Raw genomic sequence first — 25,353 nt, 5'->3', positions numbered from 1 at the left:
CCTGGGGGGGGGGTTTGTTGGTGCCGGAGTCGTGCTGTGCTGTGCGCTGCGGTGCTGGGCTGGGCTGGGCTTCGGTAGCAATAATCATCTGGTAATAGTAATAATAATCTGGACAAGACCAGCTGGGATGCCGGAATGCTGGAGTAGCGCTGGAATGCTAACCTCGAGGCGGCTAGCAGGATGATTGATCACTTTGTCTGCTGTTCACTGTCTATTATATTATTCACTTATTAGTACTTCGTACAGTACTACGGTATCTACTGATCTCTTATTCACTATTATTTATCACTTCCGACCCAACCTATTCCCCGGGGTCGATTGTTATGTTTAGCAGGCACCTTGGGTACGTTTCGTCCGCCGCGTGGCCTTAGCTGGGCGCAGATGGCGGTTTAGCAATTTGCCAGCCAAGCCAAGCCACCTGACTTGGCATTATATGGTGATTATGCCCGGAGACAGCGCAGCGGGGTGTGGCCAAGTACCTCGTCCGTGGCGTGGATGTAACAAAACCAATATCGGCAGAAAACGTCGTGTTATTGGCTGTTGGTGGGAAAGCCAAAGTCCCTCCCACACCGGTACTGAGATACCTCAACACGGATCTTTGGGATAGAACTGGAATCTGGCGTATGTCGAAGATCCAGACTGGGCGACGGGTTCCTGAAGAAACAGAATGTCGATCCGTATCGATCTGCTGCCGCCTGCCTTCTCCCTCCCGAAGGAAAAACGTGCCAGCTGCTACTCGAGTACAAAATAGTAAAGTGCTCCTCGCAGTGCTAAGGACGAAATATAGGGCGGGAGGTACGAAAGACTCGTAAGTCGCAACGTTTCACAACCACAACAGCGGCGGGTGATCCGACTTGCGGTGAACTTCGCTCCCCTGCCCGCCCGACGAGTCTAGACAGCTGGTGGCGCCCATCAGCTTGCACAGGTACGTAGATACTTCCTTCATACAGAGCAGCGGTTTCTCCCAAGCTCACCGGCGTGATGCATTGTCTCATAAAAACAACAATAACAATACTGCCATGCTCCGTACGGAAGGAGTTTGTTTTGATTCCTCCTTGGGTCCGTTCGTAGGCTCCTCTGGCCCAGCGCCAACAAGACTTCGTAACTCCTGAGTCCTGACAGAGCGCTCTGTAATTACGGAGTGGTGGGGGCCTGAAGGCATTGTGAATTTGAGGCATCGCTCATCCTTCTCAGGCTTATCCTCCTCAGGACCTCATCCCCGCCTCGGCGCCACCGGAAACAACAAGCTCAGGCCTCAGGGGTCGCAGGGGGAGAAGTTCGAAATGCTATTATTCCAATATGAAGAAGCTACCGAGTATTGGGTAGTCGTCCCCTCTGGTAAAAGTAAAGGTGCCAATACCCTCGCCACTTCTCTTGGTCGACACTTATTGTAACCTTTCTGTGTCAATTCTGTTCGGCTGATGTTGCAGGTCCAAGACCCCACTCGGAACGTCGATTATTTATGTCGTGGTCATGCATGCAGTGCGAAGGAGATGGAAAGTGGCAGTTTATGCCCGTATCGCCGCCGCTGCTGCTCCCACCAGCATCGTCAGCATTGGTTCACGGAGTCCTCGTTTCCCTTTACTTGGTAGACAGCCAGGGCGTCGGGTTGCCTCAATTCAAGATGTCCTCCGCTGTCAGCTAGGAGAGGCCGGCTGAGCGCAGGATTCTGAATCTCGGGGGGATCCTAAAGGCTCAGGGCTCAAGGAGATGGCTTCTTCCCCACACGATTTGTTCTTCATGTCTTCGACCAACTTTCCATTCACGGCCATCCGTGGCTATCCGTGACCCTTGACTGTTCGCAATTGGCTGACCCAGATGGAAATAGAGTCCATCCGGTCTCTGATGGTGACACGACCAAGTCTCATGCCCTGAGTCAATCCCCGCCCCGCCCCGAACAATACTCCCAACTCTGGAAGAATGGAAGTCAATAACTGGAATCCGCATCCTTCCCCCAGCTCCCGAAACACGGAATCATGCACTGCCCATACTTTGTACATAAGTACCATATTCCGTGCCAGGTATGATATGCACGCATGAATGTGGCCTTGAGGTCCTTTGCCTACCCGGGGCCGCTCTCCGGGGCTTGGCTTCCGAGCAACCGACAAGACGCATTGGCAACAACAACAACAACAATAATAATAACGTGAATATATGAGGAAACACAAGGTGTGGATGTGGATGTGGACGAAATACCTAAGCGTCACGATCGCAACTTTGCGTTACATGTGTGTAACTCCATAAGATCGTTGGGATTGTCGAGCTGAGCAAACTCAGGGTCCAAGGCCAGTCATGTGATCTTCCCCAATATCCAGAAAGGCGTCAACTGCGGAGTAAGGACGAAGTACAAAAAGGGCCGATTTCCCCATATTACTCTTTTCCAAAACAGCTTAACCCAATACGAAAGCTCATATCATATCCTATAGTATGGAGCAACTGCGGGGCCCCGAAGCACTAACAACTCATGGTCAAATCTTTAAAGTTACTTTTAGATGCTCAAGTGGGCCTAGCTGTTTAGTTTCTAAGAAGTCGATAATAGCGCTCGATATATTTGTGGATCTTGTTGTGAAGTTGAGCTGTGTGGCATGAGGCATTTATGCCCGCGAGTACGCCCATTTCTTAGGGAGGAAGATAGTGATCTTCATATTTCTTTATGAGTCTGCAATGATTTTGTTATTCGACTATTGCGAAACTCCAAGGGCTGCGATAAACTTAGAGTTGCAGCATCTTGATTGGGAATATTAGTGTACTCCGTTTCTTCATCATAGCTTCAAACTTTCGAGGAGTCCTTGGGCACAACCTTACCCAAAGACTCTTTATCAACAGCTAAGCGCCGAATCACGCCTGATAAAGCAGCGGTTTGATATTAGAGAGGATAAGTGCCTCACCATATACTGCCGCCCTGCTAGGAGGCTCCGTTCCTTCCGCAATACCGCCGACAATCGGTCATTTCCACAGCACCATCTATATACTCCTTGTTTGATGCTTAGTTTATGCGGTTTCTTCAAATTTAGTAAGGTACCATTATGTTGACCGTCAGCGAGTTATTTGGATTGTATATTTACATTTATGCACATTCTACTTTCCATCACACCATCTGCAAGTAGTGTCGAAGGGCCGAAGGAGTAGATCAACTCGGACCTACTCCTCAACCGTTCCTAGAGGATGGACCTTGCTAGGACCTGTAATAGTTCCTCCTATATAGCTCCAAGCCTGCTAGGGATCCCATCGTTGTATGTTGCACTAGACTTGAGGTGATGGCTCGTCCTCAAACCCCTATGAGGGCCGATATCTCGATTGTGATATCGGGATGAGCGTTGGCAAATATAGTGTTTATGTTGGCAGTTTTCACTCCAACGGCATATTATATTCAGAGGAGTATAAAAATACGCAGCAATTTTATTAGGGACGTACAAAGTACTTTCAAGTTGTCAGGCCTTTGATATTTTTTATTCTTTCAACGTTTCCATCGAACTCGGAATTAAACTACTATAGCTCCTAGCATGCGGGGTGTCTTTTAAATCGTTGAGTGCGGGCGATGTTGTAATATGCTTTACCCCTAGATCTCCTATGAATATTTGAAATGGTGTCATTCTCGCACGGATTTCAAAAACCACTGTTTATTGATTCCAGAAGCCGGGCGAGCTAATGAATAATATCTAGAGATCCTCGCAGCTATATGTCTCTAGAACTCTATTGAATGTCCTCGTTTAAGATATATATAATTATATTTCGTATTAGCTTGATGCAAAACTCTTCACTGTGGCGGTTCAGCAGCCGATGCCATATGTAACGCCCCAAACTCAGCTCAAGCGTTTTGGATAGCCAATGGTCATATGAACGGTGCCACAGATCCATGGATTATTAGAATAGTCGCTAGCGAATTCATCAGCTATCATTTGCTTGACGCCTTCCTTGGTATGGAAAGGGGTTCGTAGATGAGATGGCTGTATGGGCCAATTCGTACCGCCGGCATGGGGCAGCTGACCTGTTCTTTATTAATAGTTGAATACTTGGTACTGGTCTCTCTATTGTATCCACACCTATGAGTATACTTTTGGATTATTCAATGGACGTACGGGGACCTTGCACAAGAGCGTTCTATATATAATATATATATAGTCCGATGGGTTCGCTATTTGTCGGCCCAATTTACCGCTTACGATCTTGCTCCCAGTTTATTAGTTTGATAGTGATTATGATCTCCTACTAGTCCATATTAGATGGGCTGATTGATTGATTGATTATTACTTTTAACGTCTGCGTAAGGCGAAGACTACAGTAGGGCGGTCTCTTCCTTAGAAGCGAGGATGTCGGGTAATAGTTCTATGTATATATTCGGTAGTAGGTAAAAAAGAAAGGAACCGGAGTATAAGGCCATATTAGGGACTTTACTAGCTAATATTAATAGACTGGTAGCCTATTTTATACGCCCTTAAAAATTACTACTATATATTCTAGGGGATAGTAGAGATATACCCAAAAATCAATATAGCTTTAAGTTCCTTCTCTCCCTGCATCCTACTCCTTGTCTCTTGCCCATATCAACTGCCCTGGGATCTCTTAATATTTCACTATAACCCAAATAACAAGTTATAAAAAATATACTCCTAGGCTAGGGTTTTCCTCCCCTAGTAAATTCCCTGTTCTTCGTATCGTATTACCTCGAGTCCTAGAGAGAGGGAAAATCTTAGTCGAGGGGTAAAAACTCTACTCTGCTAGCAAATGCTTCATATCGCCGCAAGAGGTCCGTAGACGGTACTTGAGAGTCGTAGATCTTGTCTCTTTGATTTAAGGGTGATTTTCTTGTTTCCATGGCCTCGGCCTCACAGCAATTCTCTGTTCTGTATTCGTATCGTCGTACAGCTTTTGCCGTTGACTGAATCTTGGCTCTAGGAGAGTAATTCTCCTAGATTCGTAGAGGGCACCACGTACAGCTGTTTAGTCTTCACCCTCCTATAGGATAGGTTGAGTGTGGGGTTTCTACTCAACTTAAGTAATACTTTACATACAATGATTATATTGGGCCAGTTGCGACAGAATGCTGGCTTCTTAATAGTGTATATTTTGATTGTAAAGGTTTGTCGCTTCTTGAAAAATTTAACCCTAAAGATAGCATGATTTATTGCGATAAATTTAAAGCTTTTAGAGTTGGGAAATATTGTTTGCTGATGACTTTTAAATCGCACAGTCGTCATCGAGCCAGCTTGCTAAGGGGGAAATAGACATCAATTATAAGAGACCCCCTAAGCTATACTATAACATGTAAATAGCAATTATTGTATAGTCCTGTGACAATGTATATATTTTTCGATAGTCTTCTACTTCCCGTAGCTTTCCAAGGTTCCGCTTTCACCCAATCCGCTTCTCCGTCCATTTAGAAGACCCTGAAGACTATTTGGGTTACACAGCATTTAAGCCCTTGAGCAGGATCTGGCTCGCCTCTACGATTTTCCGAGGCAACAATTTGTAGGTGGGCCGCAATTTTGGCCGCTTGCAACACCAACCCCACCCTACAGGTTTACTTTAGCCAAGGCATGAAGGAATTAAATCGTATGCCCATTGAGGTAGTCTTGGAAGGACATCAATATTCTATGAATGATTCGAAGACCACATTGTCGGATCTATGTGGGAAGTGATTTGGGGCAGCCTTAAACATACAACTGTTTGGAATCTAAGGATGTATTGAATAAGGTGTAGCGATTAATCCTGGGTATCTATGGTTAGATATTCCTAGTATAATAGATACCTAGGACCCCTAGCATAATGTGGGGTTTTGATCGGCGAACTTTTTCGAACGTATATCCCAAAGCATCTCCTCCTGGGGCAGCGGGGGAAATGGTCGTTGATTCATGATTCATCCCATCCCACTTCGCTTCATTACATCGTTATCAACTAGCTTGGCGCCTGCGACTCTTATACCATAGGGAAGCATAGACGATAATGGTAGAGCATAGTCGATGAGACGTTACATTTGCCGCCGACAAACCGCCAATGGTTCTAATTTTAATTGATTCGTTTTCCACAATTCCTCACTGCATGGAGTTTCCCCGCAAATCCAAGGCGATCGATGATCAAGACTATGTGGGTTTGCCACAAGCACGTGTTATGGGGGCAGGCCAATTCCTAAGGATAATGAATAGGGCACTGCAGAATGGTCTGTGGGCCTTGCCACCGGATACCGGATACGTCAAAGATATATTACTCTAGCGGGTGTAACTCGGAATAGTCATTTTAGTGGACAAAACTTTATGTTGAATTATATGAAATTGGCTCCGGATGTTCCTTGGTTGGTCGTCGACTGACTGCCGTACCTGAAAGGCTGTGCTAGCATTACTGCCCAGAAGCATACTTGTAACCGTGATTTGAAAACATCTTGCATAGAGGTGGATCTCATTATCCTATTCGCATGGAAAAATGGTTTGTTTTCCGGGAGGGAGGATCGCCTTGAGGGGTACCTACAACCATCTATCCGAGGATCGACGGTCTTTTTATTTACGCCTAAATTGCGTCTGGGCATCATTATATAGACTTAAGAGGAGTATAATAAGTCGAGCATTTCCATATTGAAATAACTAAACTCTTCCTCATATCATATCGCCGCAAACATGAAGTCCATCGCATCTATCGCCATCGCCGCTCTCCCCCTATTCGTGCAGCAGGCTATGGCCTCGCTCAACTGCACGCTCGTCTCAGCTACTGCAACTGAAAGATACTGTGAATGGGATGGCTGCCAGGCCTACGCAACCGCTACACCTGGGGCCATTCTCCACGCAGGATGCCGGGCTGACTGCAGCACGAATGAGGAGTAAGTGAAAGGACATGAAGTTGAGTCAAGCAAGAAATATCATAGCTAACAACGGCACTCTAACTTCAAGTTCATGGTTCCAATTGTATGACGGAGCTTTCGTCCGCACCGAAAACCTCGAGGGTTGCAATTACCATGGAGCGGCTTTCCCAATCACCGGTAAGAATGAATATCCCCAGCCCTGTAGCTCAACCGCCCCTAGTGTGATCCACTGGCTGACGGCATCAGGACTTCCTCACTGCTATGAAGAGAAGCAGCTGCCCGCGCCAACCAATTGCCCAGAATCATCAGCTTCTGGTCTTGCTAGCAAGATCCCTGCTCCAGTCACACTCGGACCTGAGCCTCCCGCGTTTACTCTCCCACCGTCGCCAACTGGGCCACCACCCCAAACTAAGATGCCGAGGAGAATGGCATATTAGCAGGGTTTATCATCAATGTCTCAGAAATAGAGAGGGCCATGCAGCGGTTGAGAAAACGTGAAAGGGTTCCCCATCATGTGATGATTTCAGCCCTTTAGGAGGTAGTTTGGTCTCATGGCACGGCGGAACGGGAGGATGTTTCTTTCCTATTCTGCGAGTTTATGATGTATGAAGAACAAATTGAGCGTATAAGCCTAGACCGCTAGCCAAAGACTTCTTGTGACACAAGAACCATGATTTGATATCTCGCTTCAACATTTCTCCCCACCGGATGATTGCAAACTCCGTGATAACCAGGGGTACTGAAGCACGGCACTTGCCCTAATGATACGAGAACTTGATAGGCGGAAAACAAGAATGACTAGGGCTATGGATAAGGGAGCTCGGAGGGGTGGAAAAGTCAAGCAAGCATCTTCAGCCGCCGCATTAGCTTTGTGTGAAGTACTCGATCACTGGTTGTTCCGCAGCCTGCCGACGCTACTGAATGAGCTATTGTACGGAGTCTAAGCTCGGAGGTAGAAAGGATGTACTAAGTAGTGTGAGGTAGTTTGTTGAAATTAGCCTTTGTTGTCGGAAGATTCCCATGCGGAAGTGATATTGAGAGGTTAAGCTTAAATGTTGACTGGCCAGTAGCCGTAGACGCCCCACAACAATGCCTCAGGCCTCAGGCCTCTGTGGAATACAGTGCTCGTAGCATGTGGGGCCTATGCTTTATGCTTTCTGGTGGCTGGCTGTACTTCGTAGATCGCTGCAGAATGCAGATCATCTTTCTTCTTACTGCCCCCACACTCTAGAACCAGTCTACGGTTAAAGTTACAGGTACGAAGTGCGTACGTAGCCTTTCAGTCGACCAACTTTGGCTATCGGATAGAGCCTTGAATTTAATCTGGCAGTTTCGTTCCAACTTCCAAGCTCGTTCTAGACCAGTCTGGAAGGTAGGCTGTCATTAGTCTCGGCATATACTCAAGCAAGACTTTTACTACACGTTATGCTTGATAATGTTGAAATCCTGCATCAGAGGAATGGTATCGGTGGCTATTTCAATACACACATCACTTAATAAAATACAACATAAAATCCGGCAGCTAGATACTACCCCATCGTTGCCATCTCTTTGTACCAACGGGCTTCCCTCCCAAACGCCAACTAACCCTGGAACGCCATATTATATACGAGACCTCAACTCTTTACGTCTGAAGCGGCCGAGCTTTGCCTCCATCAACGATGATCTGCTCATCTATCTTCTTCTCTGTATCCCCATACTCAACTCTCTTGTATGTCGATATCCTAGCTTCGTTCATATCGATGTCGAAGAATCGTATGCGGCGATGATAGCCTTCGTAACCACCATACCCCCCTAGGCCTGCGCCGCCTGCGTAGCACATCCAAAGGGCTGGATTTCCCGCTTCATTTGATGCTAGGGAGCAGTACTCATTTGCGTGATCACTGTTTAGCCATTAGTATGTAGATTCAACAACGGATGACATAACGTACTGTCCACAGCCTACGAGCACAACACCCTCGTCCACCAACGCATCTTTGAAGCCGGAGTTGAATCCTGGAGCGGTAACGCCCTCTCTCCATCTCCCCTTTCGAGGGAGCGTTGAATCAGTAAATTCTGGCAGTGGGATATGAATGAACGCCAAGTCCATGTGAATATGCGTATATCCTTCGTGAGCTTTCTTGAGCCCCTGGGCAGTTTGTCTAAACCAATCAATCTGGCTCTTTTTCAACCAGTCATACCCCTTAAATGTATGCTCGTCAGGCGAATATGCATGGGTATCTAACAAGTATATAGTCAAAGCTGAATGCCTTGAGCCTCCGCGTGACAGAACTTCCACGTAATAGTTGCCAATGCCATCGATATCTTCAGGCCCAGCCTCCGAGAGAGAGTAAGGTAAAGTTTCGATCAACGCCATTTGTTGCGCCCGAGGCAATGAGCCTTCGTCATCATGGTTGCCGAATATTGAGGCATAAGGAATCTTGCGTTTGACAAACAATTCCGCGTATTTAAATATTGCCTACCTCACGTTAGTGCTGTTTTGTCGACCTAGTTACGGATCTAACTTACGCTTTGCGCATCCGGGGCTGTCTCCCCATTGACCTGATCCCCACTGAGAATTACTAGGTCGGGCTTCTCATCATCAAGCAATCGAGCAACGAACTCGAGGGTTCGCGGGTCCGCCTCGCATTTCCCACCGTTGAGGTCAGGGGGCTCTGCATCTCTGCAAAGTCCTGTCCCAGTACTAAGATGTATATCTGCCAGCTGCATAATCTTAAATTTCCCATTGTCGCGTATTCGAGGAACGGCCTTTGGGGGTGTTGGGGGGTTTCCACGTCTCACACTGAGCTGAGCCTCTTGGACCTCCCCCGACGTATCCAAAAGTAGAGGTGTGCCCACTGTGTCCCACCCAGGGCGTGGATCTACCGCATCTGCACCAAACAATATATCCACAGCAGTCACAGCTTTGGAGCCCCTCGAGTGTCGTTTTTCAGACCGTTTCAGCCATAAGCCTGCAGGTCTTGATTCCCATTGATCACGGCCGTCCCCTGTTTGACCATTTGAGGGATCTATCCTTCCAACTTTAACATCGACGACAATCTTCTCGTTGGGCAAGAGTTCTTCCTCCTTCTTCCGCTTCACATGGACGAATGCGCTTGAGACCCATCCGCTGCCCAAGTATAAATCCTTCTCGATTCGGTGCCATTCGTTAGCGTCCAGCTTGCAGCTTGTAAAGAGATTAACCCGTGAGCATGTTGTGACCGTCATATCTGTGACGACAAGCCCTGCATGGTGTGCGGGCATCACATTGTGTAGGGCATAGGGGAGGACTCGGAATCTATTGTCGAGGAAGAAGATGATAACAAAGGAGAAGGTAGTGAGCACCGCAAGCTGGCACGCTGTACGGACCTAAATTGCAGTCAGTAAGTTACCGTTTCAACGGGGGACGTTCTACACACAATCCTTCTCGTCATCGTTGGTGAGTGGATTCACAGTGCGATGGAGATGGGATGTAGATGGAGCCGTCAAGACTATTGGGAGCTGGTATGGTGGCAGCTACTCTACTCGTATAGCACTGATTGAGCTTCTGCGAGGGAGCTGGCGTTGCTGTTCCATCCGGGAGCGAGACTCGGAGTGGGAGGGGGCGTGGGAATGTCAGGACTGCATATCTCACCCCAAAATGCAAAATACCAAGGATGTATAGGCAGAAGTAAAGGGTGGACAGAATGAAGACAAAGATTAAGTTAAGTTGTCGGTCGTTGGGTTTGGTTCCAAGTTCCCCAGATTTCAAGCACAGGAAGCGTAATGCCAAATGTTAAGTCCACTCCAGAACGCCACATCCCTGCACACTTCGCGGCAGTCTCGTGACCTGTCCTTCGTGTCTGAAAACGGTTCACAAATAGTTACATACGAAGTACATAGTTGTCATTTTGTAGATTATTTATATAAATGGGATCTTCAACATTATAAAAGTACAATCATCTGTTGTCCGATAACAACATCACAACCACAGAAGCTCTAGGTAAGCTCCCCTGAGGAGTACCTTCACCCTTCCTCTATCTTAGCCTTTCCGCCAATTATATAGATATCAATATTATAAACTCTGACTTTCCCCAATAGCCTTGCGGGAAGTGAACAAAACAGGGCGTATATTCCCCAAGTATCAAATCCCACATAAGCCGCAGAGATGACCAGACCACTAACTCATAGAATATCTAGATATGGTTGTACCACAGCCAGAGCGGAGAACTAAGGGAGGCAGGCTGCCCATATCATTCTGTCAGGAGTGCTTGAAGAGCCACCAGCCCAGAAGATAGAATGGGCTAGCGTAGTCGGTTTGAGAATGGTTCCTGGCGCCTAGAGTGACCTAAGCCTAAATAGTGCTTGTACGGCTAAGCCCCAAGATAGTCATAAATAGGAGCTTACCACATCTTCACTAGATGTTACATCTCAGTAGGATTATCCACTTCCGGCTTCTCGGACGGAAGCTTTTGGCCAAAGCACATTTTGCGCCATAGCCCGAGAAACCCTCCACCAGAAACTCGTTCTCCGACTTTCGGCCTGCATATCAGTTCCCAGCCATCTGAATTGAGTTTTGCTGCTGGTTCATGTGGATGTACACCCGCCACTACTTCATCCGCCGCGGCCATATCATTTTGCTGCGGTTGGTCTACCTTGGCTGCCTCGGCCTGGGCTTTGACGTATGCTCGAGGTCTAACTTGTCGAACGTCCCATTCCCTGCCTCCTACTCCTGCTCCGGTGCCCAGCTCTACCACAGTTTCTAGGAATAATGGGAAACCGTTCTTTTTGCTATCAAGAACACAAGAATTGATTTGTGTAATGCTTGGGCAAAATACAAGCAACGAACCATTTGGTTTTAGGGCCGCTGAAGCGATCTCAAAGTAGTCACCGCAGCCTGGAAGGTCGAGTATGGCATGGTCAAGAAATGGAACTCCGCCGTTTTCTGTTAGCCGCTCGGAGAGATATTCGTTGATGCTGCCGACATGGAAATCGATGTTGTGGAAATACATTCCATTCCGGAAGTTCTTGACGACTCTTTCAGCATGCGCGGAGTGGCGTGAGGAGGAGTCGAGGGAATGGATGACCGCTCTGCGAGATGCTCGCCATGCTCGGTATGTTTCTTGCCCACTCCTTTCTGCCGCAGCCAACTCATTCATCGCGACACTCCCACCACCTTCAGCGAGCGGTGAGACGTCTTCATTGTCTGGAATCGTTGGCGGAGTGGTATTAGCAGCGTGTATGGCTCGTGCCAAGTGCAGCGTTAAGGCACCGTGGCCGGTCCCAGCCTCAAATATCTCGAGTCTGTCGGTATTAGTGGCGTCAGTCGAGCCGGGTGTGGTTGGGTGGAGGTCCAGTAAAGCCAATATGGCATGAGCATCCTGGGAATATACCTTTTGAGAGCGATCTGTTAGTTACATATAGACTTGGGCGTAGCATATGGCCTTACCGGTGTTACCAGTCTGGGAGTAAAGTCTGTATACTGCCCGAGCGATGGCTGGTACACTCGATACTCCTTTCCTTTCCTCGTTTTCACCACATCTCGTAGTGATTGATTAATAATCCTCTCGTGCGGGATATAGTCCCTCTGAAGCTCGACCCTTCCATTGGGTTTTAGGCGTTGCGAAAGAACTGGGTTCGTACCCGGGCTATCTATGCGCCTCAACAGAACCAGGTCGTTTTCTGCCAGAAACCCACTTAGCAAAAGTGCTCTAGTGGGCAGAGGGGCGGGAAAAGGTTGTTTTCATGTCAATGGGTTGTTATTTGGACGTACCTTGGATTACTCCATTGGAGAAGAGTCTACGCCTGCATGGAAAGCAGATTGATGGGAAAGCTTGACCGTGGGGATTGAACCTGGGCCTCACACCCGCGCCAGTGCTGCGCACAAAACCATGTGCAATGGACCTCGATAGCGTTGTCATCGAAAAGATTCCGAGTCTGGCAAAAGCTTCAAATATTTTAGAGCTTCGGATTTCACATGGGAACTGGAAGAGTCAACACAGCTAGCGGCCGCTTGTGCCGATCTGTGGTGCGGGAACAGGGATCTAGTAGTTGGCGGCGTGGAGAACCGTTAGGCACAGGGTTTGGTGCCGAGGGAGCCAACTTACCGGTCACTCTGTACAGTACATACTACGTACCTCCGTATATAACTTCGTAAGTTCTTACACTCCGCATTCTCCGTGCTACTTCGTAAGCTCCTACGCTCTGCATACAATCTGCATATACTTTCACGTGCTCGTAGCCTGCAATATATATACCTACCTACGCCGCGTACTGTCTCCGAACCCCCGACTCTCAACTCGCAATTCGCTACCCTCAACTCCTCTGCTTTCCAGCATAGAATAGCACCTATTGTCGTCCTCGTTTGATCGCACTACCTACACGATGCCCACAGAAGTCGAGGGGACCCATGAGGTTAGGCCTGGGGATGTATCACTTTACACCAAGACCTGGAAGGTTTGTAGCACCTTGGCCCCTTCCCCCCGTCCCATCGTGCTCAAGCTCCTCAGCTAACCTGCCATCTTGTTTCTTTTAGCCAGATGGCCCTCCGAAAGCGAAAGTCATCTTCGTCCATGGATTCAATGATCATATTCACCGCTACTACGAGCTCTTCCCAACCCTCGCCTCCCACGGCATCGAGGTTCATGGCTTCGATCAGCGAGGCTGGGGCCGCTCTGTCAAAACACCCTCTGATCGAGGCTTGACGGGCCCCACTTCTCAGGTCATATCAGACATTGTTTCCGTTATAAAGTCCCAGCTTCCCTCGCCAGTGCCACTTTTTGTCATGGGACATAGCATGGGCGGCGCGGAAGTATTGACTCTTGCCAGTGACCCCCAGTATGAGGACCTGATGCCCAGCATCCGCGGTTGGGTATTAGAGAGCCCCTTTATCGATTTCCCCAAAGGGCAGGCGCCCGGCGCTGTTACCGTTTTTCTTGGCCGATTAGCAGGAAAGTTACTACCTCACAGCCAGCGCTTTTCTGCTCTTAAGCCAGAAACCCTCACCCGAGACCCAGAAGTGGTCAAATCGCTAACGGATGACCCTCTTACCCACGGTTATGGCACGCTGGCGGGCTTATCAGCCATGTTAGACCGGAGTGCGGCCTTGCACGGGGGAAAGGTGACGTTGAGTAAAGGTGTCAGGAGTATATGGTTAGGTCATGGGACAAAGGATATGGGAACATGCTACCACGCTAGTGATCAATGGTTCAAGAGACAGACGCAGGTCCAGGATAAGGAGCTCAAGACATATGACGGCTGGTATCATCAGCTACATGCAGATCTGCCAAAGGAAAGAGCCGTATTTGCCAAAGATGTCAGGGATTGGATTTTAGCTAGAGTAGGTGTTGAGGAGGCTCGCCAGGGGTCTGATTCTAAACTATGACTTACGACTGGTCTTGCGGCATATCTCTATAGGACGGGAACTGAGTAATTAGATCGAAATAAGTTAATACCCCAAGTCTCTTGCCCTAATGCTACACGTCCGATTGAACACTTAATTTACTCATCTAGTTAAGTTCCTACGTCTATTCTATCATTCCATCATATTTAATACGAAAACCCGTGTTTGGCCAAGTATCCCTGTAACCACCAAAGCTCGACTTGAAGTTGGGTGGTCATATTGCGAGCTTTGATACTAATGATAGGGTTATGGAATATGCCGCCCTTGTTCTCATCGGCGCCCTTCGACTTGGTGGAAGAAGCCGCATTTCGGAGATCGTCTAGCTTTTCCTCTCCTAACAAGCTACTCAGATTATGGACTGGTATTTCGCGTGACATTTTTGTTTCTGACGAGGGGAACAATACGGTTGCAAATTCACCGGGAACAATGGACGCCTCCCCTGCGTCTCCATCACCTCCAATCCATAATACCACCGCGGCCTGACGACTATATGACTTTAAATCATCCCAGTTCTTAAAGCCTGTCATGTATCCTCGTTTTAACTTCAGCAAACTGAGCAGCAAATCGCATACACGTCTTCTGCTACGCTCCAATAGAATAGTGTCCATATCACATCTAAACTCCGCCTTTTGGTAGAGTTGCATAGCATCAGGATGTTGCTTTATTCGATTGGATAGAAGGCGGATCTGAGGATTCTTTCCATACCCAGAGAGATTGTCGTGCATGCGAGCCACCAGCGGCTGTTGGGCGAGCATATAAGTTACCGGCCCACAAGATTTTTTCTCCTTTGCATCTCGAGGTGTATAGTATGATTTGCCAGTCTCAGGGTCGGCGACGAGAGAGAAGCCTTGAAGGAAAAACCTGGGCAAGAGAGTATCGGTCATTTGGCACTTCCGCAGCGGAGATGCTAGGGCGAGAGCATAGGGATTTTTCAGAAGCTGCTGCTGGAGTTCGGTAGAATCGTTGCTGGGCTTCGCTTTCATAGTATGGGGGGCTTGTTTGGCTTGGAGGAAGGCCGGATCCATGAGCGGCGACACGGGCAGTTCGCGACGTGGTCGGGGAGAGATGTCATTTTTGGATAGAGGGTTTTGCTGAGGGGGAGTAAGTCCAGGCTGTGATTCGACGGATGATGCGGGATCAGCATCGGCGAGAGGTGTCGAGTCGGTTGCGAGGAATGGTTTTGTGGTGGTTGGCGGCTTTTGGGAGTAGCATTTTCGTTTTGCAGTTGCGAAGTTAAAGCACCTCGCCGTTCTTCGACCTCCCAATGGCCGCATAATGTGCATGCTACATGCCTCCTCCTTGCGCACCAGCAATGAGCAGGGTGCAGATGCAGAGCACAACGCCACTCTATCTTGGTAGGTGATGGTTATTTTCCTGTTATGATTCAGGTCTGTAGAAGGGGCTTGTGGTGGTCGTCCTGCCAATTTGGTGCTTTATACATAGTACGGCAGTATATTCATATCCCTGCCGAGTCGGCGCCCAATCAGCCTTGCGATTGTATCGACCTACAGCTAGCTAACTGCACAGCACAACTATGACCCGATAACATTCTCGACCTCTCCTCAACCAAACAACCAGTATGTTTGCAGTCAAGTTCCTACGAGCACCTGCTCGCAATGCTGTTCGGACAGGCATCAGGGCCTTCTCGTCTTCTTCAAGCAATGCAGAACCCAAATTATGGACTCCAGTACCATACATCACAGAAACAATAGTGAGCTTACCCTAGAGGACTACTGAAGCCGACATGATGCTGACTTTACAGGGAGGAGGCTGGCGTTCCTGTACGTTTGTCACTTATAGCCCAATTACATCGTGCTGACCAGGTCTTCTTTCTTCAGCCGACATTTTCTCAAAGCTACTTCAGGTACTGTTTTCCTCTGTCGATGCATTCAATAAACCGGAACTAACAATAGCAATAGGAACGTATAGTGTGCCTCAATGGAGAGGTAAATGAAACAGTTTCTGCTGCCGTTGTGGCACAACTCCTCTACCTCGAATCCGACAACCCAGACAAAGCGATTACCCTCTACATCAACTCGCCCGGCGGCTCGGTCACAGCTGGTCTTGCGATCTACGACACCATGTCATACATACGCTCACCAGTATCTACCGTGTGCGTTGGGCAAGCAGCCTCAATGGGTTCGTTACTTCTATGCGGAGGGGAAAAGGGGAAACGGTTTTGCCTGCCTCATTCTTCGGTCATGGTACATCAACCAAGTGGAGGGTATTTCGGACAGGCGTCAGATATTGCCATCCATGCGACGGAGATCTTGCGAGTTCGGAAGCAGCTGAATCAAATCTACATGAAGCATTTGACCAAACCCCATTTGCTGGACGATATCGAGCGGTTGATGGAGCGAGATAAGTTCCTGAGTGCCAACGAAGCGCTGGAGATGGGAATTGTGGACGAGATATTAGACCGCAGAGTGAAGGATAAGGAGGGCACGGCGCCGCCATAGGAATAAGCAATTTCTGATCGAAGTTCCAGCCGTCTGAGCATTCATAGGTGCTTTGTGGATGCCACCCATCGACTTTTGTGTTTGCTTGGGAGCTACCAGCTAGCATACCCTCTAAGTGGCCAAATATCTCCTATGCTACGGAGACTATGCAGGCTTTACGGAAGTGATGCCTGTTTCTCTATCGTGTCTCAACCTCCTCGTGGCTTTGAATTTGACAAGCTAGAACTATTCCCCGAAGTTTCGGCCCATGGAAATAGCTTCTATTTTAAGACTGCTAGTCATTTATTACATGTCTGTTGTTTCTGTCCTCGCCTCCTTTCGGTCCGTTCGTAGCTGCAGGGCAAAAATGTCTCATTCTTAACGATGTCGTGGGGTAATTCTAGTATCCCTGGTTTTATAACTTGGGTTTTGGCCACGGTTATAGCCTCTCGTCGCTGCCTGTCAACTGCTGATTCAGGCGACTAAAACGACAAGTGAACCTTTTTTATGTACTGGTTTCTGCTAGGTAAGTTATTTATATTGATAAATAATTTCCGAGTAGGGTAACTCGAGGAGTACTCCCTCTTAGATCTACCTAGCTTTAACGGTCTATCTGAGATATTGCAATAAGCGACAAGACTCTCAAGCAAAAACATGGTATATGCGTTTTATAAATACGATCCTTATAAAAAATTAAAAAATAAGATTAAGAAGCACTTATAATTCTTATCCAAGTTTTAATAATTTTCTAATATTATTAATAACATTATTAAATAGAAGTAAGAATTCGATGTTCACTTGTAGTATACGAAAATTTGGGCTCGCTTATTATAATTGCACTCGGACAACGGAAGACTTTTTGATATTAAATAATAACCGATTTTAGTGAAGAAAAGCTGGATAGGTGGCCGAGCGGTTGTAAGTTACTATGCAATTCTTCACTAAACTTCATTTTCTAATTATACCCCGATTTAGATGGCGCTTGACTCAAGATGATTATGTAATCACCTGACTTCGTGCAAACACGGAGGAGCATTCAAGTAGGGAAACCTGCAGGGGTTCGAATCCCCTTCTATTCAAAATATTTTTTTAATTTTGAATGGTATTAATTACCTAGAAAAGTAATATTTGATTTCGTCTTCTCTTTTACATTAATATCCCACTGTTGATAGCGTAGGCATATATATGTTGCTTAGCAATTGATGAAATTTTCTCTCTCTGTTAGTGCGTGTGGCTTCCCGCGGCTATTCGATCGAGGTCTTACTGTTTTGTAAGGTCTATTCTATCTTAGGCCTTGGATTATATCCAAAGCTTTGATCTGAAGATAGCCTCATTATAAACTATCTAATAGCAAAGACGGAGACGGTGGGAAGCTGTATTGCCTCTCTCTGTGCTGTTCTATGAATCACATAGGTTACTATAGACATTAAAACTGTGACATAGTGACATAGTTGGGGCTCTCAAGCTTGTGATCAACGAATCGACAAATGTCTTTATGGCCTTGGGCATTTTCATGCTCTTATGCGTTCGCCGAGGCAGCAAAATCGCCAGCTCAGCCCCCGGTTCCTATAATTAGTTCTGGGAGCATGAGGATCTCAGGTGGCCACCCGATGAATGGCATGCGCCCCTCGTTTGCTGGTGATGGTAACTATAAAATATCTGCAAAAGCCCCAATTGGAGTCCTATTACTGAAGAAGATGAGTTGGGGCCTGCAGCTACCGGGCGACTGGGTGTCACAATATGCAGCGGTTGCCTTGCAAAGTTCATGGTATAATTGATATTCGAACCAAAAAGCATACTGGTGGATTTCTCCTTAGTGCTGTGGCTGAGTTCTTCGAAAGACCACGGCGCGATGTGAACCTGGCCCTCGACCAACTTCAACGTCGAATTTGAATTGATGGATGTCCCTGATGTAGAGACGAAGCAATAGGACACTGCTAAGTACGAGAACATGCTCGTTAACCACCTAGACAATGAGATTGGCTCCATTGATGATGCCTCCAGCCGGTATCACACTTAATCACATCCTCCAGTGCTATCATTCGAGATCGAAACGCCGGACGCAGAGCTTCACACGATGTTTTGGCAAACTTCTTCCTATAAAGCGCAATATCCACCTCGCCATACTGCCCACTTATATATTGATCAGAGGCAAACTTGGATCCAATTGTCCAGGGCTAGTACCGTCGTCGAACCCGCCCGCTGGATAATGACCTATTCAAACAGATTCTGGAGCTGCAGGTCGAAGTATGTGACAAGCTCAGGGTACAAACAGTGGGCTTTATACGAGCGTACATTCCTCTATATTATCTATAAGAAGCAATCCGTATGGCAATGACTTCGATGCTTGAGATACTGGTTTACCACACTCGTTGACCCGGGTTTTATATCGTCATCGCCATCCACACGAGAAGTCCCCGCACTATGTAGGGCAAGTTAGGTAGTACTATTCTATCTAAGCCACATGGCAGAATCCGGACGGAGAGCCCGCCGGATACCTACCTTCGGACTATTATACCAGCGAATGAGAACGATAAGGGCCGTCACTTGAAGTTTGACGTAGTTGTTGTCGCGCGCATGGATCCTGCTCAAAGTCAAGCATGCACTATTAACAGCACCCTGGGATCAACTGGCTACAGCAATCCGACAGGTGGTGATCATAACCGGGACTCGATAAACACAACAGTAGTGAATGCTTCACAGCGGGCTGCCGATTAGCTGGTGCGCGTGGAGTTTCATGCCTCTGTCAGGATTTTGGCTCGTGTTGTATAGTACTGGGAGCATCAACGAGTAAAAGTGGGTGATGTTCGAGCGGAGAATACGAGGTACGTAGCACATGCAAGCACGAAGTAACTGCGGGTGTCTTTTTCCGAGACTGCGATCTTCACTGTATATAGAGTACTCCTTATGATATGATTTAATACGAAGCACTGGCTCCTCCGAGAAATGGAATGAACCCACTCGCATTATTGTTATTGCTAGGGATCAACTTCGACAAAAAACGGTTATTTCAAGGAAAACAAACAAAAACAAACATATGCCCCTGGACCTTCCCCATAATCTCCACCTCGGCGATCGGCCAATGCGCGCCAATGCCGCTATGGCCCGAAGCAGACTAGCGATGGCCATTGGCGGGCCGCTGGTTGGCCAATTCAACCGCGTGCCCATTCCGCTGCTATTTACGTCTGGGTGGACCTAAAATGCATGTAAATAATAGGAGATGGGACTCGTGGGCGATGGGACCTCATGGGAGAGTGGCACGAAAGCCCTATCAGTCTATTATTGTTTATTATACGCACACCCACAACACAAGGGAGTCGTCGCGCAAAGTACCGCTGCTACGCTGCTACAGTACGCTACCACAGAGGACCTAGCACCTACCTAGGCACTGTAATGTACGCCACGGGCCTACGGCTCCTCGTTCCTTGGAGCCTCCCTTGTTAAAACCCCCTTCCCCTTCTTTTCTCTGGCTTCATTCTCTTCCTCTTCCTCTTCCACACCACACTCGCTCTCATCCTCACATTCTGAACCCCTTCGACGGTCGTTACTCTCCACGTTCATATTTGCCAGCTCTTCTCACGTTCACATATCTCAAAAGTATCTACAGCACCTTAATCTCCGTCAATCACCAATCCAAATCTATCACCATGCGTTTCGCTACTGTTGTTCTGTCCGTCGCTCTGGCCGCCGTCTCGGTTCACGCCCAGAATGCCACTACCGTTCCCGCTGTTTCCAGCAGCGTGGCCTTGAGCCCAGCTCAATCGTCTCAAGCAACCTGCTTGTCTTCCTGTAAGTTTAATGCCATATCGAAGTAGTCACTCTGTGAGGTACCGACAGCAGCTAACTGTCCAAGGCGCTGCTACCGATCCTGCATGCCGAGCCAAGTGTATTGTCATCCCAGAGGGAGACTATGCCCAGCAGAACCGAACCATCGACTGCATTTCTGAGTGCCCCAAGGGCAACGGCACTGCAACCGATGACAAGAACTTCCTCAACTGCCAAAAGGGATGTCTTGCCTCGGCCACCATCACACCATCTTCTACACCCGCCGCAACCGGAACTGGAAAGTCTGGAGCTGGAAATACATCTGGTGGCGCCAAGCCAACTGGCACTGCTACCGATGGTTGTTAGTACCCCTACCAATTTACACGCGAATCTTGCTAATACTACTTTTCTCTACAGCCGAAGTATCCGCCAGTGGCTCTGGATCCTCTCCAGCTGCGACAAGCTCGAAGTCTGCCGCTGACAATGTCCACCTCGGAATCTCCGTCGCAGGAGTTGTCGGCCTATTCGCGGCTGTCTTTGCGTTGTAGAGACGTAACTTCAACAACGCCCAGTTGGCGACAGCCCGACGTGATGGCAGAGGTTGGCCACACGAGCAATCCCTAGATAAGCAAGGCGTAGCCACACCTTGGAAGCCTCCGACACACTGTTGGAAATGCAATATTGTTAGGGTGCAACTACTTCCGGCGAGTTTAGTGTCGTTGGTCTGCAGGAGGGTTCTGATAGCATTTTGATAGCAGCTGTCTTTCGCGAAGTAATTAATACTAATATCTTGATTTCGCGATCAAGGCCAATACTCCAAGTGCTGTACTTTTCCATCGCCCAAACGTGACATTCTGACATCGCTGAGTATTTGAGTTAGCCCTACATCTAGATGGTTTTATTGATCTTGACGGTGCCATGCTACTTGCGGAGTAATTAACGTATAAGCCTACCTATACCCTTATGCCCTTCTACTAGTAGAGTCACTGTCCATGGTATCGTTCGAATTAGCAAATTTTCCGTCTAGCGAGCGAGGAAACATTGCAATGCTATTTAGAGTCGAATATTAAGTATAGGCTGCAACCTCGTAAACCTTTTCTTAAATAATCTAAAATGCTATACTTAATACAAAACCGTACAAGTAATAACACGTATTCAAGCTATAGAAGGTGTAAGTTACACCTAGCTAACACACCATTCCTGGACCGGCAAATAGGTTGCCTTGCATGGGTCGGCGAGCTTCTCCTGTTGTTCCTCCTTCGAATAAGGCACGTTTGGATGTTGTTCTCGCCAGCTTCCCTTCTTCACAAAGCTAATAAGCATTAGATACTCCCCATATCGCACGCCGCGCTTAGACACTCCTCCACTAACAAGAGCACCAAGCCCAACTTCATGCCCACCTGCAGCAGTATCTTCGCCCATGACTAGGCCAAGGATAAGGAATGCGAGATTCGCCCGTTTGTGCAGCTTTGTAGCCTCGCCAGATGGCGAGCCGTTGGCAGTCACACCCCGAAGGTAGAATAGTTGCCCATCCGCTTCAAAAGGAACAACGGATTTAACAGGATGTTGCGGTGGCGAGAGGAGAAATGCAGGATACTTAACGCGGAGGCCACGAGGGGTAACATGAGCGGTTAGGCTTTGTTCCCCCCCCATAATTTTCAAATCTATTAATGAAGCAGGCGCCCATCTGTATCCTTCGTCCTGTAACTTTGGCCCTGGGAGGAACAAAATGCTGGCAGGAATCCCCTGCGTGTTGAGACTCCAGAATTTCTTAACAGTAAATGCATCAGGCTGCCTCTTAAATTTCTTGAGATTGAGGCCTAGTAAAATGGCCAGACACAGAGGTTCATCCCCGCTGCGGCTTGTAGTGCGGGATTCAAGAGCATTCCAGATGAAGTTGATTTGCTGAGTTCTGTCCCAGTACGGAAGGACAACCTGGAAATCGAAGCTATATCGATCGCATTCCCATGCGACGAGATCACATGGCCGTAATTTGTTGTCAGCTTTCTGCTCGCGCTGGAGCTTAGAACCAGCGCCAACATATGTTGCTCGATCGGAGAATTGGAAGAGGAGGTTCCTATTGAAGATTGCTTCTTGTAATGTCCAGAGTCTTCGTACCCAGTTAGAGCAGCTGATTCGAGTAAATATTTCCTTGTAGCCTCCCGCGGTAGAGTGTCGCATTAGCTCAGCGTCAAGAACTAATACATTAGCTGCCTCTTCGTATACCTAAAAAACTTGGAGTTAGTGGTGTCTCGACGAGAAAACACCGCTGTGCAAATTACATACTTCGCGCATCCTCTCTATAGCTTTATTGCGGAGCTTTTGATTATTGACGGGGACGCAAAGAGTATCCATCCAGAAATAACATTCCGAAACCTCGCTCGGGGAGGTTGTCTTCTGTGCGGGCAGTAAACCCGAAGTTTCGTCATAGGGGGTATGTGAAGGTAGGGACTTGAGGAGTCGAGCTAGACGTTTCATTTGACAACGATGAAGTCTGTTATCCTTTGGATCACCCAAGCCATCTGCCCAACTGTTTGGATATCAGTAGGCCCTATCAAGTAAAGACTTCATTACTTACACATGAGATAATGCAGTGTAGGGTATGGGATTTGATCTGCGAACCCATGGTACAAAAAGAAGTAAGAACCTCTTCAACTTTTCGACCAAAGTCTTTGGTTTTGTACGGTGCGGGCAGATGTCCACACTGAGGTCTTCACCATCATCCTGGAGATGGACAATTGGGATATCTCCTCGTTCGATGGCTACAGCGCATTCCGAGCCACTTCCAGTCGGAATAACAATGTAATCGCATTCGCATCCATCCACCGCATGCTTGTTGATATATTCCTTCGAATCATTCACGTTACTAGCAGTGCAAGCCCGGCTGTCAAATGAGCAACTGCTGTGGTCTTGCCCAAGGCTCGGTGGACCTAAGAGACTTGTGTAGCTACAATATATGAGTTAGTATGACCTGATTCGACGAACAAGAGAGCGTCATTCTGAAGGTCCCGAGGGTCGCGAGACATTGAAACCCCATGGTCCTTCTGTTTATATCATGAAATGTTGGGAATAGCGTACTATAGAAAGGTTGCATCGGGCCAGCTCAGCTGGTTGCAAATTGTAGGGCACCAACCTTGCCGAACCATTCGATCCATCAGCCACTTTGATCGGGGGACGGGTCGCCAGGTGTAGTCAAGGCGATGGCCAAGGCACTCAGAGATACCAATATCCAAGGCTGCGCCACTAGATTGTCGGGGGTCAGCGTGTATCTAAGAGGGTTTGGGGCGCTAGGAGCAACGCAGGATATAAGGCCATTAGTGACCGGTTGAGCGTACATGAGCTGGAAATAACAAGTTTTTCGGATGAGAAAACAAAGAGTGCAAGGAACTCAACTATCCTTACAGCACTTGAATAGAAAGTAGTATCTCATGACTGAGAATTTGCGGTCCAGAGACGCCCTCATTCTCGCACAAATGCATCAAGTCTTGCCACACACCACAAGACAGGAGCATGCAATTGCGGAAGCGCTGATAATACTCGTCGGTACTTGGAAGCTGTTCCAGCCTCCGATACAAATCTTGTAGAAGATCCGCAAGCTCAGCAGTCGTTACGAGGGTCTGCTTTGTTGTCTGTTCGGCGCGGAGCAAGCCATCAAGTTCAAGAGGTGGATCGTCGGGTACCGCCCTCAAGGTCTCACGGAGCATCCCAAAGTACAGCCAGTCTTGCAGGAAGTGAGCGGCTTCCAAGATCGTACGGCCTTGGAGATCTCCATGTTTAAGAAGGTCGACATCCCAGCCTTGCCTTGAGGGATATCCCTCGTACCCGAGCCCATCGTACCCGACCTCAGTGCCACCCAGATAAGGAATATCAAGTGGTTCGAAAGGATTTAGAACGGGAGGAAGGTGATCCATAGTAGCCGGATCGTCAGATCATCAGATCATCAGATATATAGAATTCATATTGATGTTGCGCAGATTGTTGAAGGGAGCAGGAAGTTCGTCCGTTGAGTTGACCGGTTCAGCTTCTGGCTGCTCGCATCGTTGATTCGTATCTATTTTTAACACTATTGAAAGGGCTTGTCGGGGCGCGCCCAACTAGTACCTTGTGATACAAAGTACTGGCCATCGGAGGCCCTAATAGTGATTGCAAGAACGTCAAACCAAGCTTTGGATGCGGAGCAGCGTGAATCGAATAACTGGCACAGTATTGGAGTGTTTCGTAGGATGTCTGGTGTGTACCTGAAAAATACCCTTATCCAGGGTGAAATGTGCCAAAATGGCAGGACGAACGAATCGCACAAGTAGGACTCGCCCACGCCCAATCAGAGTGTAAGATCCTAAGGTCAAGGCGCAAATGAATCAATAATGTAGTGAAGACACGGCTGGCCAGGCCCAGACCTTGTACGGCCAAAATACAATAGCATACACGGATGCGACCAAGGACTGTACTCGTACAAGAGCCCAGGGAGTAACATGGCGCGAGGCAAGCTTTGAGAAATAAACTTGGGGATGCACCTAGATACCCTGGGCAAGCTGCTGCCATAGGTAAGGTATATTGGATACAGGACAGCGATGGACTACCTGGAAGACGTCTCGAGGTGGAGGACTTACCAACCTCCACGAAGTATGAGTTTCTGCTGCGAATGACGTGAACATATCTAATTTATACTCCCGCTATGTTATGGCCGGCAACTTTCAGATATGCAAGAATGTCATTCATAATTTAAATATCCTCCTATCGGCTGTCCACCGAATGTCACTAGGAGGACCAAATGCAATCTCTTTGGGGGGTTTCGACCGATACTTCAAAAATCGAAACAAGCGTCGGAATTGAGCGCAAGCTTAATAGATGCTGATGATAATCCAGACACAGAAACCAAGTGGGATAAAATCAGCGAAAACAGAAATCGACATAACGGGAACTTGTCGTGGAATACACCAGTGTCATAAGGTAGCTCAGAGAGGACCTCGGTAGTGTACTTCGTAGTTCGTAGCGTTGCC

The 25,353-nt window shown here is 47.8% G+C and overlaps 9 protein-coding genes across 9 annotated transcripts; 4 read left to right on the top strand and 5 right to left on the bottom strand.

The window, feature by feature from the left end:
- Positions 1-6,608: 6,608 nt before the first annotated feature.
- On the top strand, positions 6,609-7,227 carry BP5553_01082 (uncharacterized protein; the record flags this gene model as incomplete). The annotated part of the gene is made up of 2 exons (XM_032009705.1): positions 6,609-6,808; positions 6,879-7,227. 2 exons carry the CDS (start codon positions 6,609-6,611, stop codon positions 7,225-7,227), a joined length of 549 nt encoding a protein of 182 aa, XP_031873759.1.
- Positions 7,228-8,414: 1,187 nt separating this feature from the next.
- On the bottom strand, positions 8,415-10,203 carry BP5553_01081 (Metallo-dependent phosphatase; the record flags this gene model as incomplete). Its single annotated transcript, XM_032009704.1, has 4 exons — positions 8,415-8,673; positions 8,722-9,248; positions 9,299-10,138; positions 10,189-10,203. The coding sequence occupies 4 exons, from the start codon at positions 10,201-10,203 to the stop codon at positions 8,415-8,417; spliced, it is 1,641 nt and encodes a 546-aa protein (XP_031873758.1).
- Positions 10,204-11,172: 969 nt separating this feature from the next.
- BP5553_01080 (uncharacterized protein) lies at positions 11,173-12,669 on the bottom strand (the record flags this gene model as incomplete). The annotated part of the gene is made up of 3 exons (XM_032009703.1): positions 11,173-12,141; positions 12,198-12,430; positions 12,522-12,669. 3 exons carry the CDS (start codon positions 12,667-12,669, stop codon positions 11,173-11,175), a joined length of 1,350 nt encoding a protein of 449 aa, XP_031873757.1.
- Positions 12,670-13,132: 463 nt separating this feature from the next.
- BP5553_01079 (Lysophospholipase-like protein) lies at positions 13,133-14,132 on the top strand (the record flags this gene model as incomplete). The annotated part of the gene is made up of 2 exons (XM_032009702.1): positions 13,133-13,204; positions 13,284-14,132. 2 exons carry the CDS (start codon positions 13,133-13,135, stop codon positions 14,130-14,132), a joined length of 921 nt encoding a protein of 306 aa, XP_031873756.1.
- Positions 14,133-14,296: 164 nt separating this feature from the next.
- BP5553_01078 (uncharacterized protein) lies at positions 14,297-15,424 on the bottom strand (the record flags this gene model as incomplete). Its single annotated transcript, XM_032009701.1, has 1 exon — positions 14,297-15,424. One exon carries the CDS (start codon positions 15,422-15,424, stop codon positions 14,297-14,299), a length of 1,128 nt encoding a protein of 375 aa, XP_031873755.1.
- A 305-nt stretch (positions 15,425-15,729) lies between these two features.
- On the top strand, positions 15,730-16,609 carry BP5553_01077 (uncharacterized protein; the record flags this gene model as incomplete). Its single annotated transcript, XM_032009700.1, has 4 exons — positions 15,730-15,861; positions 15,913-15,931; positions 15,989-16,014; positions 16,070-16,609. 4 exons carry the CDS (start codon positions 15,730-15,732, stop codon positions 16,607-16,609), a joined length of 717 nt encoding a protein of 238 aa, XP_031873754.1.
- Positions 16,610-20,235: 3,626 nt separating this feature from the next.
- BP5553_01076 (uncharacterized protein) lies at positions 20,236-20,901 on the top strand (the record flags this gene model as incomplete). The annotated part of the gene is made up of 3 exons (XM_032009699.1): positions 20,236-20,377; positions 20,442-20,714; positions 20,771-20,901. 3 exons carry the CDS (start codon positions 20,236-20,238, stop codon positions 20,899-20,901), a joined length of 546 nt encoding a protein of 181 aa, XP_031873753.1.
- A 634-nt stretch (positions 20,902-21,535) lies between these two features.
- BP5553_01075 (uncharacterized protein) lies at positions 21,536-23,379 on the bottom strand (the record flags this gene model as incomplete). The annotated part of the gene is made up of 4 exons (XM_032009698.1): positions 21,536-22,579; positions 22,640-22,883; positions 22,932-23,300; positions 23,339-23,379. 4 exons carry the CDS (start codon positions 23,377-23,379, stop codon positions 21,536-21,538), a joined length of 1,698 nt encoding a protein of 565 aa, XP_031873752.1.
- A 372-nt stretch (positions 23,380-23,751) lies between these two features.
- Positions 23,752-24,264, bottom strand: BP5553_01074 (uncharacterized protein; the record flags this gene model as incomplete). Its single annotated transcript, XM_032009697.1, has 1 exon — positions 23,752-24,264. One exon carries the CDS (start codon positions 24,262-24,264, stop codon positions 23,752-23,754), a length of 513 nt encoding a protein of 170 aa, XP_031873751.1.
- Positions 24,265-25,353: the final 1,089 nt, after the last annotated feature.

This window comes from Venustampulla echinocandica, assembly GCF_003357145.1.
Source record: "Venustampulla echinocandica strain BP 5553 chromosome Unknown scaffold_0, whole genome shotgun sequence".
Taxonomy (NCBI): Eukaryota; Fungi; Ascomycota; class Leotiomycetes; order Helotiales; family Pleuroascaceae; genus Venustampulla; species Venustampulla echinocandica.
The sequence above is the reverse complement of the archived record's forward strand: the minus strand, read 5'-3'. Positions and strand labels throughout refer to the sequence as shown.